The sequence below is a fragment of the Rhamphochromis longiceps genome, linkage group LG20 (genome assembly GCF_057381845.1).
Source record: "Rhamphochromis longiceps isolate RC_006_pf linkage group LG20, R_longiceps_female_GT1.1, whole genome shotgun sequence".
In the NCBI taxonomy this organism is placed as follows: Eukaryota; Metazoa; Chordata; class Actinopteri; order Cichliformes; family Cichlidae; genus Rhamphochromis; species Rhamphochromis longiceps.
This window is the reverse complement of record NC_140576.1, coordinates 20290000-20304881: the sequence shown is the minus strand read 5'-3', so window position 1 is coordinate 20304881 and position 14882 is coordinate 20290000. Positions and strand designations below refer to the sequence as shown.

The 14882-nt window shown below is 45.2% G+C and overlaps 1 protein-coding gene across 1 annotated transcript in view; it reads left to right on the top strand.

The window, feature by feature from the left end:
- LOC146645192 (voltage-gated potassium channel subunit beta-2-like) overlaps positions 1–14882 on the top strand; it is a 256340-nt gene that overhangs the window by 31176 nt on the left and 210282 nt on the right. Inside the window, exon 4 of the mRNA XM_085394518.1 lies at positions 4255–4292. Within this exon, the coding sequence (XP_085250644.1) occupies positions 4255–4292 (38 nt within the window). The remainder of the gene's footprint in view (positions 1–4254; positions 4293–14882) is intronic.

Below are 14882 nucleotides of genomic sequence, written 5' to 3'. Positions count from 1 at the left end.
TTCGAGGGACCGCTCCGGCCTTTGCTTCCTGCCTCATCAGCTGGGGGGCCCGAGGAGCCCGTCCAGCCGCCTGCCTCGTCAGCTGGGGGGCCCGAGGAGCCCGTCCAGCCGCCTGCTGCAGCTTCCTCATCATCCTTGCCTGCTGCAGCTTCCTCATCATCCTCGCCTGCTGCAGCTTCCTCATCATCCTCACCTGCTGCAGCTTCCTCATCATCCTCGCCTGCTGCAGCCTCATCTTCAGCCCCGCCTGGCCTGGCCTCGTTTGGGTCTGGAGCTAAACCACTGGCTAGGCCACTGGCCGGGCACCATTGCCGTCGTGGGCGGCCCCCGGACCACCTGAGCGGCCGCCGTTGCCGTCCGCGCGGCCGGCCCCCGGACCCTCGTCGCCTGAGCGGCCGCCGTTGCCTTCCGCACGGCCGGCCCCGGACCCTCTTTGCCTGAGTGGCCGCCGTTGCCTTCCGCACGGCCGGCCCCCGGACCCTCTTTGCCTGAGCGGCCGCCGTTGCCTTCCGCACGGCCAGCCCCGGACCAGCGCTGTCGCCGTTGCCTTCCGCACGGTCGGCCTCCCGAACTGTTTGGACTCCTGTGCTGTCGGCCCCCGGGCCGGCCCCCTGGACTCTTCTGTTTTGGATTCCATTTTTCTTGGGCTGTGGTGTGTTTCGTTTCATTGGTTTTTTTGGGTTGGGACTCGTGTTTTGTTTTTCTTTTTGTCTTTTGGCCTTCTGGTGCTCCTGTTTTGTTTTGCCTCGATACGTGTGTTTGCTATACCATATATCAGTAAGAGCAGATATAACCTCTCTCCTAAGTTGTGTGTGCATGCCAGAGTGCTCTGGGAGGCACACAGAGTCTCCACAGACGGAGTCCACACCGAGACAGCACCGGTGGGCGGCCACGTGGTCCGCGGCCGAGACGAGACAGTTCAGGCGGGCGGCCACGTGGCCCGCGGCCGAGACGAGACAGTTCAAGCGGGCGGCCGAGTGGAAGGTGGTGGCGACCACTGAGCCGGTCCGGTGGGCGGCCGCAAGGAAGGCGGCGGCGGCCACTGAGCAGGTCCGGTGGGCGGCCGCGAGGAAAGCGGCGGCGGCCACTGAGCAGGTCCGGTGGGCGGCCACGAGGAAGGCGGCGGCGGCCACTGAGCAGGTCCGGTGGGCGGCCGCGAGGAAGGCGGCCGCAATGACGACGTCCAGAACATGGCTGACGTGACGACGCGGCAGCCGCAGGACCAGGCGAAGCAGAAGCTGAGGCCGAGGCCTGACCAGGCGAAGCAGAAGCAGAGGCCGAGGCTGGACCAGGCGAAGCAGACGCTGAGTCTGAGGCCGGACCAGGCGAAACAGCCGCTGAGGCTGAGGCCGGACCAGGCTAAGCAGACGCTGAGGCCGACGCCGGACCAGGCGAAGCAGACGCTGAGGCCGAGGCCGGACCAGTCGAAGCAGAGGCCGAGGCCGGACCAGGCGAGGCAGCGACTGAGTCCGATGCCGGACCAGGCGGCGCGGAAGCCTCTGGCTGGAGACAGGCAGGGCCAGTAGGCGCGGAAGCCTCTGGCTGGAGACAGGTAGGGCCAGGCGGCGCGGAAGCCTCTGGCTGGAGACAGGCAGGGCCAGTAGGCGCGGAAGCCTCTGGCTGGAGACAGGCAGGGCCAGTAGGCGCGGAAGCCTCTGGCTGGAGACAGGCAGGGCCAGTAGGCGCGGAAGCCTCTGGCTGAGGAGCGGCCGGGCCAGCGGGTGCGGAAACCCCTGGCTGAGGAGCGGCCGGGCCAGCGGGTGCGGAAACCCCTGGCTGAGGAGCGGGAGAGCTCACAGCTGGCTCTGGGTGCTGTGGCTGCAGGTCTGGGAACTGAACAGGATGGTAGACGGGCGACTGGGAGACAGGAGGCGACTGGACTACAGACTGAGCAGGAGCAGACTGGACTGACTGGACTACAGACTGGACCGGAGCAGACTGGACTGACTGGACTACAGACTGGACAGGGGCAGACTGGACTGACTGGACTACGGACTGACTGGAGGGGACTGGAGGACAGGAGACGGAAGTACAGGGGGCTGGAGTGAAGGCTGAACAGCAGGTGAGGGAACTGACTGGAGTGGAGGCTGAACAGCAGGTGAGGGTACTGACTGGAGTGGAAGCTGAACAGCAGGTGAGGGAACTGACTGGAGTGGAAGCTGAACAGCAGGTGAGGGAACTGACTGGAGTGGAAGCTGAACAGCAGGTGAGGGATCTGACTGGAGTGGAAGCTGAACAGCAGGTGAGGGAACTGACTGGAGTGGAGATGCTAAGGGATGAACAGAGGTAGGCGAGGCTGACGACGGAGCTGAGGTTGGTGTGGCTAATGGCTGAGCTACAGACTGAGCTAGTGACGGAGATAAAATTACAGCTTGGGCTAGTAAGGCTAGTGCCTGGGCAGGGGACAGTTCAGCTAATCTAACTAGGGATAGTGCGAGGGTGTGAAAGGCTGGGTCAGGAGGTGGATGAAGTGGTGAGGTAGCAGGTGAACCGGTTAGCTCTTCCAAGCCTCTAGGGAGGTCTGGCTGGGTTCTGGCTGCCCTCAGCCTGGGCGCTGGGACAGGCACCCCCACCCGAGAAACAGAAGCAGGTGTGGAGGTAGACTGGGTCACAGCTGCCCTCGTCCTGGGAGCTGGCACAGGTTTGGGTGTAGGCTGACTGATAGGGGTGGAAATAATGACTGGGTGGGTGAATCTGCCAAGTTTCTCAGGGATTATGCTGGTCCTTCTGCCACCACTATTTACAGTCTTTGGGGGAGCAGAGCAGAACAAATCTTCCCAGTCCACAGAATCCTCCAGGAGGGAAACATCCCATGAATGAGAGATGGGTTTATGATTGGTTTTAAGTGGAGAGTCAAATGAGGGTGGAAAACAGTCACTGGAACTCACCACCGGGAATTGCTGGAAATAGTCCATTTTATGGCGGCGTGTGCGCCGCTTTCTCCGGGAGGAGGAAGCGGGCCGGGTACACGTCCGAGCCTCTGGCACGGGAACCTCTGTTGAGCCGAGGTGGGAGGCGGAGCCGCTGTGCCGTGGCGAGGTTGAAGGTCCGGTGAATGAGGCAGGTGACGTGTGAGCGAGGAGCGGACTCGCGAGAGAGGGAGCCGCCGAAGCGCGGCGCGAAACGCCCACTCTCCGCGGCAGATGCTCCGGTGCAGGTGAGGCAGCAGGTGGGAGAACGCGGTGTCTCCGAGGTCCGCCCAAAGCCAGGCGAGTACCCTCGAAGATGTGCTCTCGCTCCGTGAAGAGCCGCTGTTTCTCCTTGAGCTTTTCCGCACACAAGGAGAGCGCTACCTCCTGCCCCTCGTAGAGGTCCGAGTCCGCTGGGTTCCAATCGTGTCTTCGTGGCACGGGTCGTGTCATTCTGTCAGGCGTTGTGTGGAGGCGAGGAAGAAGGAACCCAAACGCAGGACTGGCAGGTAGGTGAAGGTTTATTATAGGGAGTGGGTGAACAGAGGGTGAACGGACACTGACTGGCTGGACAACTGAACGGCTGACTGAACTGAGGGAACACACGGGAAGGACAACGTAACATCAATGACACGACAGTAAACGGGTAGAAACAGAGTGCTTAAATACACAGACTGATGAGGATGATAATGAGAGGCCGGTGGGTACACAGCTGAACATAATCTGGCTAATGACACAGGAAAAGCAGGAAGTGAGCACATGGAAGTGGCAAAATAAACTGAACATGAACAAAACTGAAAACACTGGGTCACCGACCCAGGAACCCTGACAGGACCCTTTTAAATTTTAGTTGAACACCCCTGTCTGCTAGTTTGGTGTGGCATGTTTAATGTTTACTGACACCAAACAAAATTCTACAACAAATATTTGTATCTTAAGGAAGACCCATTGTATATATGAACAAACTGGGAGCCATTGGATCAAAATATAAAATATCAAAATTTTATTGTCTTAGGAGGACAAGTCATCTTCTTTTATACACTCTGTTTTTATGTAAAAATGTTTCAAAGTTGTAGTAATATTTACAGCCTAAACATGTTCCCCCAATCAGAATTTTGTCCAATGTTTAGAGCAAATAAAAGGTATTACATAATGTCTGCTAAAACATGTGTTTGCACACACACACACAGAAATTTTGATATTTTATTTTTATGTTACTGGAACTTTGGAGGCCAGGTCTGCTACAACATGTGCCACACACACACACACACACACACACACACACACACACACACACACACACACACACAAACAAAGAAAGTGTAAAGTTTTTATTCTTTTGCAGGAACTTGGGTTACCTTTGGAGGTCAGGTCACAGATGAGGTAAGAGACAACAAATACCTTTTACTTCCGCATGTAAATTCAATCTCATTGTGAAATGAATGGACCCCATGTAGCCTCAGGTGACAGTTTTGTTGTGCTCTATTTGCACAATACATCCTTTTTTTTCTTTATGTTGGGAGATCAGCTTTTCAGCTGCTTCTCCACTCAACTCTGTACTCAGCCACTCTCTCGAGCCTCTGCGTCACTGAAAATAGGGAGAGTCTACGGCGTTATTTTTGTGCCACTATTCTGAGCGCACATAAAAAAAATTTGCAGGTGTTGCATTTTGAGGAGAAATTTATTTTGAGCGAAGAAAAGCTAAATTTGAGTGAAAAAATTCATTGCTGTGTGCAAAAAATGTATTTCAGTGTTTGCTGTTATCCATACACACACACACAATAGCAGCTCCTCTCGCTCAGTTTTTGCATTTGCGCTTGCTCGCATTGTGTTGCTTGCACTCTCAACATTTCTGCCCATGCGCGTTCAACTTTGATTATTCTATTCTATTCTATTCTATATATTTGTATGGCTCCTCCACTTTAATCAGGTCCAACATCCCCCGTGGAGAAAATTCTGTGAAGGCCTGGGGCACCTCTTGCACTCCAAAACAACAGAGGGTCTAACCAGCAATCCCAATTGCATTCATCCTCATGAATGAAATTTCGAATTTTAAAGTCTTATCCAGCCGCTTCACCACCCTATCAGTCTGAGAGTGGTAGATGCTGGTCCGAAAAGATTTAATGCCCAGTAATTCATACAGCTCTTCCAGTGTGCGAGACATGAACGACATGCCCTGGTCAGTCATTATCACAAGATTACCTGAAACAGCGCTTGCGCTACATTCATTGCAGAAATGGTGAGCAGCAGCACTGCTTCCAGGTATCCCCTTGCATAATCCATCAGAACTAATACAAAGCAATAGCCGTGTGCACTCCGGTAAAATAGCCTGATGAAAACCATTCCAATGCACCACCCCTCCACTGCAGCAGAGCCACAGACCAGACCCCTGCCACACTCATGTTTAAGATGGTGTTCCTATGATTCAGATGAATATGCAATTTCTGAGACAATCATGAAATGACAGCAAATAAGAATGATCTGGTACTAACTGTGACTTTGCAAAAATTATAGTTGTTGTCAACAAGCATGTGCTCCCTTAAGCATATTACTAAAAATCTAGATTTAAAATTATCCATCGCTTAAAGGAGAGGTTTAAGAAGTATGCATTTCCAGTTTGTCATTTTAATATTTTGTTTTGTGTCATAAAGAAGTATAATTGAGGAAGAACAGAATAAACAATGTCAGAGCCCCACAAAATGACTTCCAGTTGACCACTGTTATAATTTTCTCTGATAAAAACAATCAGAAACAGACTTCATGAGGGTGACCTGAGGGCCTGATGAAATGGCCCCTTGGCTCACTGGCCAGATTGTGGGACCCAATTGGCATTTCCCATAGAATACCAGAACTGGCAGGCCCTCCACTGGCACCCTGTGCTTTTCACAGATCAGTGAAAGCAAGTACCAGTACCAAGATCTAGCTGGACAAGCACAAGCACAAGAGCACTGTCAGAAGCCATAAGAAGGTTAAGGTCAAGGTCAAATTTATTTATAGAAGTAGACGACATAGGTCAATATAAACAACTTAAACAACAACTACAACTGTTAAAACCAAAATGTTTTGGTCAAAGCGTGTTAAAAGCCAGACCATGAGACTTCCGGTCTGTCGGGCCGAGTGATGGCTGTATAGAGTAAACACTCCCAACTTTATTACTCTTTTCCCCAACTTATCTAACTTGAAACCTAAAAAACTTGGACTGTAAGTGCTGGATACCTTTTTCCAAAACAAAAATGCCCAGAAAACTCAAGAAAAAGAACATAAGTGAACGTAGAGAAGTGGGATAAGACGCCTCATCCCAAGCTAGTAGTAATATGGAAGAAGAGCAGCAACCTGATGCAAATGCTAATGTGAAAGACCTCCCCCCCTACTAGGGATATGATATTAAAAGAACTGCGTGCTTTCAGAAAAGACACAAATGAGTAGTTTAATGCCATAAGGGAGGATGTGAATGACATCGGCAAAAGACTTGATGAAGCAGATGGATGCATAGTGGAGAACTTGAATCTAGGTTTTGGAGGAGTTGCTAATGGAATTAGCGATATGAGACAAAGCTGATGGATCTAGAGTAATGTTCATTTCGCAAGAATCTCAGAATATACGTCGTGAAGGAAGGGGAAGGACACATTTCCATCGGAGACTTTTTTGGAAAAGACATTGGGTCTCTCTTCTCCCCCCGCGCTGGGGATTGAAAGAGCTCCCAGTACTGTTGCTGAGACAGTACTGGGACGGAACCCTGCCACGCTCATTTGTTGTGAAATTCGCAAGTTATCGTACCAAGGAGGATATTCTCAAGAAGGCTTGGCAGGCTAGGGTGCTTTATTTTCCAAGCCCCAGGATACATTTAGACAATGACTATGCTCCGGAGATACAATGAAGAAGAAGAGAATATGCGGCAACGAAGAAGGTGCTTTGGGACAATAACATCCGCTTTCAGTCCCCTTTCCCGGCCAGGCTGAGAGTGTACTACAGTGATGGAGCAGTGATGTACAACACGGCGCATGAAGAGACTACAAATATAATGAAGAGAGGATTATCGGTAGACGTGAAAGACAGGGCTACACTCTTGGACCAAATAAGACAGCAGACTTGGCAAACAAGTGCGAAGAAGAAACAGTGAAATATGATCCAAAAGCAGGGCTTCAAGGAGCGTCTTCAGGCATTTAGGCACCAGTGTGACTGTGGGTAATTAGGCTACTTGAGATGGAGCATCATATTGGAGGTAAATTTAGGACTATAGAGATTTAAGAGTAACTGAGATCACAGACTATATTGATAAAGATGTTTTAGTTATATATTTTGATAATTTCATAACATGAGCATATAAAAGTAGATTAAAGTTGGGTCACTCATATGCGTAGTGAGCTGGACTCTACAGACCATTGTGCTTTTGGCCTTTGGGCTAAAGAGGGCACTCTTCCACAAGTGGATAGAAGAGCTTTTCCCTCACCAATTACAACTAATATAATGTTTTTGTTCTTGGGAGTCAATGTGATTGTATGTTTTTGCCTTATAGTGTTCTTTTTCACACGTGTTGTTTGTTTGGGGTTTTTTCTCCCCAGGAGTGTACTTTTCGATTTCTTGTTATTTACAGAGCTTAAAATCACATAATGTTGTAAAATACAGTCTCGTAAGCAAAGTAGTGTCATACAATGTAAATGTCTTGGGGAAACACATTAAAAGAAGCAAAATCATGTCAAAATTAAAAAGAGAAGGAAAAGAAGTTGGCATTTCACAGGAACCCTACCTATCACAGCTAGAGCATGAAAAACTTAGGAAATGGAAATTTAATTAGTATTCACCTTCTTGTCCTCGGGGCTCCAAAAGGGGTGTGGCAATTCTAATATCAAGCAGGAGGGGAGGTTTGTGCTAGTAAAGGGATACCTGGAGGGTACACTGATTACTTTTATTAATATATATGCTCCCCCAGGATCAGAGTTAAAATTCTTTAACCTCCTAAGACCTGAACTCTTTCACGGCATGCATTTTTAATTTCTCTTTGATATTTGGGCTGATTGGGACCCGATGAATGTAAAAACAAAGAATTACCAGATTTTTTTACCTGATTTTTGTTCCTAAGAAAAATGAGAACCACATACAGGGAGTGCAGAATTATCAGGCAAGTTGTATTTTTGAGGAATAATTTTATTATTGAACAACAACCATGTTCTCAATGAACCCAAAAAAACTCATTAATATCAAAGCTGAATGTTTTTGGCAGCCTGGGATCGAACCACCGACCTTCTGATTAGTGGCTGACCTGCTCTGCCACCTGAGCTACAGCCACCCATAAATCAGGTGAACAAGGTGGCCATGTCATTAGTTTTTCTTCTTTTATACCCTTTCTTGCCAGCCATGCTGTGGAATACTTGGACGCGTGTGATGGAGCATTGTCCTGCATGAAAATCATGTTTTTCTTGAAGGATGCAGACTTCTTCCTGTACCACTGCTTGAAGAAGGTGTCTTCCAGAAACTGGCAGTAGGACTGGGAGTTGAGCTTGACTCCATCCTCAACCCGAAAAGGCCCCACAAGCTCATCTTTGATGATACCAGCCCAAACCAGTACTCCACCTCCACCTTGCTGGCGTCTGAGTCGGACTGGAGCTCTCTGCCCTTTACCAATCCAGCCACAGGCCCATCCATCTGGCCCATCAAGACTCACTCTCATTTCATCAGTCCATAAAACCTTAGAAAATTCAGTCTTGAGATATTTCTTGGCCCAGTCTTGACGTTTCAGCTTATGTGTCTTGTTCAGCGGTGGTCGTCTTTCAGCCTTTCTTACCTTGGCCATGTCTCTGAGTATTGCACACCTTGTGCTTTTGGGCACTCCAGTGATGTTGCAGCTCTGAAATATGGCCAAACTGGTGGCAAGTGGCATCTTGGTAGCTGCACGCTTGACTTTTCTCAGTTCATGGGCAGTTATTTTGGTTTTTCCACACGCTTCTTGCGACCCTGTTGACTATTTTGAATGAAACGCTTGATTGTTCAATGATCACGCTTCAGAAGCTTTGCAATTTTGAGACTGCTGCATCCCTCTGCAAGATATCTCACTATTTTTGACTTTTCTGAGCCTGTCAAGTTCTTCTTTTGACCCATTTTGCCAAAGGAAAGGACGTTGCCTAATAATTATGCACACCTGATATAGGGTGTTGATGTCATTAGACCACACCCCTTCTCATTACAGAGATGCACATCACCTAATATGCTTAATTGGTAGTAGGCTTTCGAGCCTATACAGCTTGGAGTAAGACAACATGCATGAAGAGGATGATGTGGACAAAATACTGATTTGCCTAATAATTCTGCACTCCCTGTATGAGGATATTCGTTTAAAATTTTGATAGAACAGTAGCAGTATAATGTCCTTGTAAGTGGGTATCAGGCCCTTGTAGAGCAAAATTAAATATTTTGGTCTAAATAACCCAAAATGTGATGTCCACATATGTGGACGCCAGGTCTTAGGAATTGAATTGATTGAACTGATTGTTGTTGTCACAATCAGTGGGCGCAGACCGTGTGGAGGGTGTTTGGAGGACCCAGTTGCGGACACAGACGAAGGAGGCAAAACCTTTATTGAACTCAAAGTGAGCCTTTATTGGGGCCAGTAAACAGTAAAGCAAAAATAACCAAACATAAACTATGGCAATGACCTTAACAAAGAGCCTAAACTGGGAAACAGCTAAAGACTAAGACAAACTAAGACTCTAACTTGAACTGTACCTATGAGCTATGAACACGACATGAAAAAGCAAAGAACAGAATTCTGGACTGGCACATGAAAGACTATGAAAACATGACAGGAGCAGATTACTATGAACATGACCAGAACAGAGACTGAAAAACTATGAATCAGTACATATAGCTAGAGTGACAGGAATGGTAACAGACGACGTGACACAAACTGAATGAAACACAGGGACTAAATACCCACAGGGATGATCAGGAGAAGTGGAAAGGAAGAAGAACAGGTGACACATGGACCTAATGACAGGACAGGGGAAGTGAAACTAGATACAATGAACAAAGAACACCAGACTCTTTTAAAATAAACAGGAAACATGGAGACATAGACATGACACGAACTTGACAACAAGGACAGGTAGACACATGGACCAAGGAGACTTAGTATAGGGGAGATGACAAAAACAACTAAGAAACAAAGGTCTAAACTGCAACCTAGAAATTAACTAGATGAGCTAAACTGGAACACAAATGAATACAAAACATACATAAAAACTCAAACACAAGACATTTTAATTTTGGGAGGGGATTTCAATGTTCGACTCAATCTATCCTTAGAATCTTCAAACCTACATGACCCAGGACTAAACAAAATAACCAAAAATGTTAAATTAATTTTAAAGGATTTAGGGCTTATAGATGTTTGGAGAGATTTAAATCCCATAAAACAGGATTATACTTTTCTCTCTAACCTGCATTCATTCTATTCTAGATTGGACTATTTTTTTATGTTCAAAAAAGACCTTAACAGTGTGGATAACTGTAGTATAGGAGTGATGGATTTATCGGACCGTTTATAGCATCCTTCCATGCAATTGCGTTTGTCCCTAACCACCGGAAACCCTCACGTTAACTTTTATCGAGTGGAAAAAAGTTAGCGTTCATCCTTCAGCTGCACTGTGCTAATGTTATGCTAACATAGCTGTTTTGCTAGCGATCACATAGGACATCATTATATACCAGTTAGTCCAACTTCAGTAACCCTACAAAAGTCACTGCTGTTTAGTTTTCTGTCTTAATTTATTTTGGAAGTGATAGCGTTTTAATTTTTTCAGAAATCTCTCAGTCAGAACATGGCATATGATGTTTAGGTGGAAACTAGCGAGCTAACTTCCTGCTAACTTCTAACTCAGTTGAATTTAATATATTCTGTTTTCATGGATGCCTGGATGTTAAACTTAATTGTTACACCTGGTAAAGCAGCAACACTGATCATTTTATTAAAGATGAAAGAATTTAGACGGTTTTTAACTCTCAGTGATGCCGCAGTGTTCCTTTGACTTTGGGACCTGAAGCAGACATAGTTTTAGACCCAGCTTACTCCGCAAGGCTCCTGACTACGGCAGCCGTAGTGCTCCGGCAATCCATTAAGCGGTGCGCCTTCATAGCTTACCAAAGTCGTACTAAAACATTTTCTAAAACATTTTTTGACAGATTTCTGTCGAGGTCAGTAAGCACAACCAGAATTCATACACTGTTGATTTTTCAGGAAATTAAAGGATTTTAAGTGTGCCTTATAGTGTGTAAAATACGTTATACAGAAGAAAAGAATATATCGCGATATATATTGTTACCGCGCATGCTTCAAATTATACCGTGATATGGATTATAGGCCATATCACCCAGCCCTACTATGAGACAAGAGGGCAATCAGCAAAACTATTAGCCTATAAGTAAAAAAAAAACAATTAGAAAAGATAATTTACAAAATGAAAGAACCTCAAATAAACAGTATACTGTATAAATTGGAAGACATCCAGCTAGCTTTTCTAACATTCTACAAAGAACTATATGCACAATCTAGAGTAGATGATAAATGTATGATATCCTTCTTGGACTCACTCAACTTACCAAAGGTGACTGAAAATCAAAATGCAAACTTAATCAACAAAATATTCGAAATTGAAATTAAGAAGGCTATCTCAAACTCAAAAACAAATAAATCACCAGGACCGGATGGATTTCCAACATTACATATAATTGACTATGTAGTTAAACATAAAAATCAGAGGGTTCTTATTAGTTTAGATGCCAAAAAGGCTTTTGATCAGTTTAATTGGGAATTTTTATATACAGTTCTGGGGAAGTTCGGGTTTCTTCAGTCATGGTCATTCACGCATTATATAACTGCCCAAGGGCAAGAATTAAAGTTAATGGGGCACTTCAAAATCTTTTGATCTACAGCAGGGGTAGGCAACCTTTTTGATGATGAGTGCCATCTAAAATTTCCTCTGAAGTCAATGTGCCATATAATTGCATTAGCAATAAATTTAATAATGCTCTATATTAACAGTTACACACTATATAGAACAACTTTATAGAATTATATTCTTTCGCAGATGTTGGCAGCTATCAGCAAATAGTTATCAGCTATTTTGAAACAAAAAAAGACACTTTTTATCCAGTGTCCAGCGTTCAGACTACCTGATGACACTCATGTGAGAGAAAATCTGCTCACACAGACATGTAGAGCCAAATACTGTCAATAAAGGCCTCTGCAATGTTCTGAAGACAGTTAAACTTGTCAGGTAGTGATGTCCAGCAGGAGAAAATGCAAGCTCCATGAACATGCACAGCTGTGGATTCCAGCTGCATCTGTAGTACTGCAAAATTTGACCCCCACAGAGTCGAGCTTTTCAGTTCAATCAGCTGCATTTCGATGTCCTCTGTGTCCAGGCGGTTAATGCGAGACAAACCCAGTTGTTCATTAAACCTTTCTGGTTTGATTAGAAATTAAAACATTGGCTTCATGTCACAAGTTAAATTTTCCGGATAGGCAATGAGAGGGTGAAGACGCGTATGCCAGCAGCTCCTGCACCTGATTTGATGAAATTGCGATAATCATCAAAGGAATACATTTTTCTCCTACAAAGTAATACAGGGGTTGTGAAGAGTTCATTCTTCTCCAAATGCCACCAAAAAAACCAAATCCAAAGCAAGCAGCAACCGAAACGGCCGACTTTGGCGTGGCCTCGGCTGAAAATGACGGCATTAAAACCGGCACACCAGCCATCTCCGCATTTGAGGAGTATACACAAGGTAACAACAAGTGCTGTCAACGATTGCTTCTTTGGACACCAAGATAACTCAAATGAAAGCAGACATTTGTGATACCCTACGCGGGGAAATTGCGGGCTGAGGGCTGAAAATGATGAGACCATCTCAGCTTTGAGAACCGTAATGGAAAACCATAATGTCCAGCTGAAAGATTTATCAGAATCGGCGACAAATACTTCGAACTCCGTGGTGAAATTAGAAGAAAAAGTCAAACAACTTTCTAACAAAGTGGAACAATTGTCTGAAAAATGCATTGACCTGGAAGGGCGTTCAAAGAGGAACAATATAAGGTTAGCCGGGGTACCTGAAGGCAGAGAAAATGGACAGCATGTTAGAGATTTTGTGGCAAAGCTGTTACGAGATCTATTGGACCTGGATGAAACTCCGCTGTTGGACCGAGCACACAGAGCCCTGCGAGCGACCCCAGAAGATGAAGCCCCGCCACGACACTTGATTGCAAGGATACATTACTACCACACCATGGAAGAAATACTACGAAAAGTTTCTACCAGAAAGAATCTGGGTAGGGCGGTGGGGGGGGGGGGCGAGGGTTGGGGCCCATATCTTGACTGCATAAGTATGGAAAGTAATAGAATTAAGCCGCCTTAATTTATTCAAATGCAAGACAATGGAAATGTAAAGAATGTGGATTTAACCTTTTGTACATGGAATGTGAAAGGTGTAAATGAGCCTATTAAGAGAGGCAAAGTGTTATCACACTTGAAACCTCTTAAAGCGGATATTATTTTTTTACAAGAAACTCATCTGAAAAATGCAGCTCACAATAAACTTATTGTGTAGATGGATGAAACAGGTGTATTATTCAACATTTTCTGCTAAAACTAGAGGGGTAGCTATATTAATTAAGAAAGATACCCCGTTCAAGCATACTTCCACCATAGCTGACAAGAATGGTAGATATGTATTAGTGACCGGGGAGCTGCACGCTACTCCGATTACCCTACTGAACATTAATGGGCCTAACCATGATGATCCAGAGTTCTACAGAAAGGTGTTCAGCTTAATTCCGGATATACCTAATGGTAATTTAATAATTGGAGGTGATTTCAACTTAGTGTTAGACCCATACTTAGATAAATCCCTCTCCAAAAGAACTACATCGTGTAAAGGTAGCAACTTTATCAAAACATACATGAACAATATGAATATCTGTGATGTGTGGAGAACTTTAAATCCATCAGGCAGAGAGTATTCCTTCCACTCTCCTGCACATAACAGTTATTCAAGGATTGACTATTTTTTGGTGGATGGAAAAATGCTCTCCCTAGTTCGTAATGTAACCTACCACAATATTATTATTTCTGATTAATTGCCCTGCCACCTGTTCCTTTGCACTTAGTGATCTCACTAAAGCATGCAGGACTTGGAGATTCGACCCACAACTACTGAGTGATTTAAAATTTCAACAGTATATAAGTTCTCAGACCTCTTTATTCTTTGATATAAACGATAATGCCGAGACCTCACCAGGCATATTATGGGAAACGTCTAAAGCTTATATTAGGGGGTCTGTGACAAAGTGGGTGAGAAGACCATTTGTCTATATTCTATATTCTTGTTTTGATTTAACCATATTTCACATGTAATCTGCAATAGGCAAACCTCTACTATCCCGGGTTTGTTTATGTTCTGCACTTTTACAGATTATATAATATAACATCTTGGTTTAAATCAATTCATACAAGTTTGTTAAGTTAACATGTTATTTATTTCAACTGTTAATTTGTATTGTTTAGAACTTACCTTACCTACCTGTCTTGCAGAAGCAAAAGGAGGAAATGTAGTTTTACTTCCTGCTTTATACCTTCTGGGTTCATCTGAGGTCACAGGAAGAGACCAAGTGCAGAAGGGGAAGAATTCTTGTAATTTAATAAAGTTGATTTTAGAGGGTTTATAAAGAAATAGATTTACTGTTGTGATATGTATTGATTACACCACAGAGTTTATGTTGCCAGTCAAGAGGAGTAGTAGAGGATTGAATATAATCATGTTCATCTTACCTACCTACTGAATGGAATAGTCCAGAGGAGAAATTGTTTGATTAAGTGGACTATTTAAGCAGACGAACTCAGGTGTTTCGAGAGAAAGGTTCAGGTCAGTGTAGCTGTGTGCAGTTTGACCTTAATTTCCGTTGATGTAAGTTCAGTTATGTTT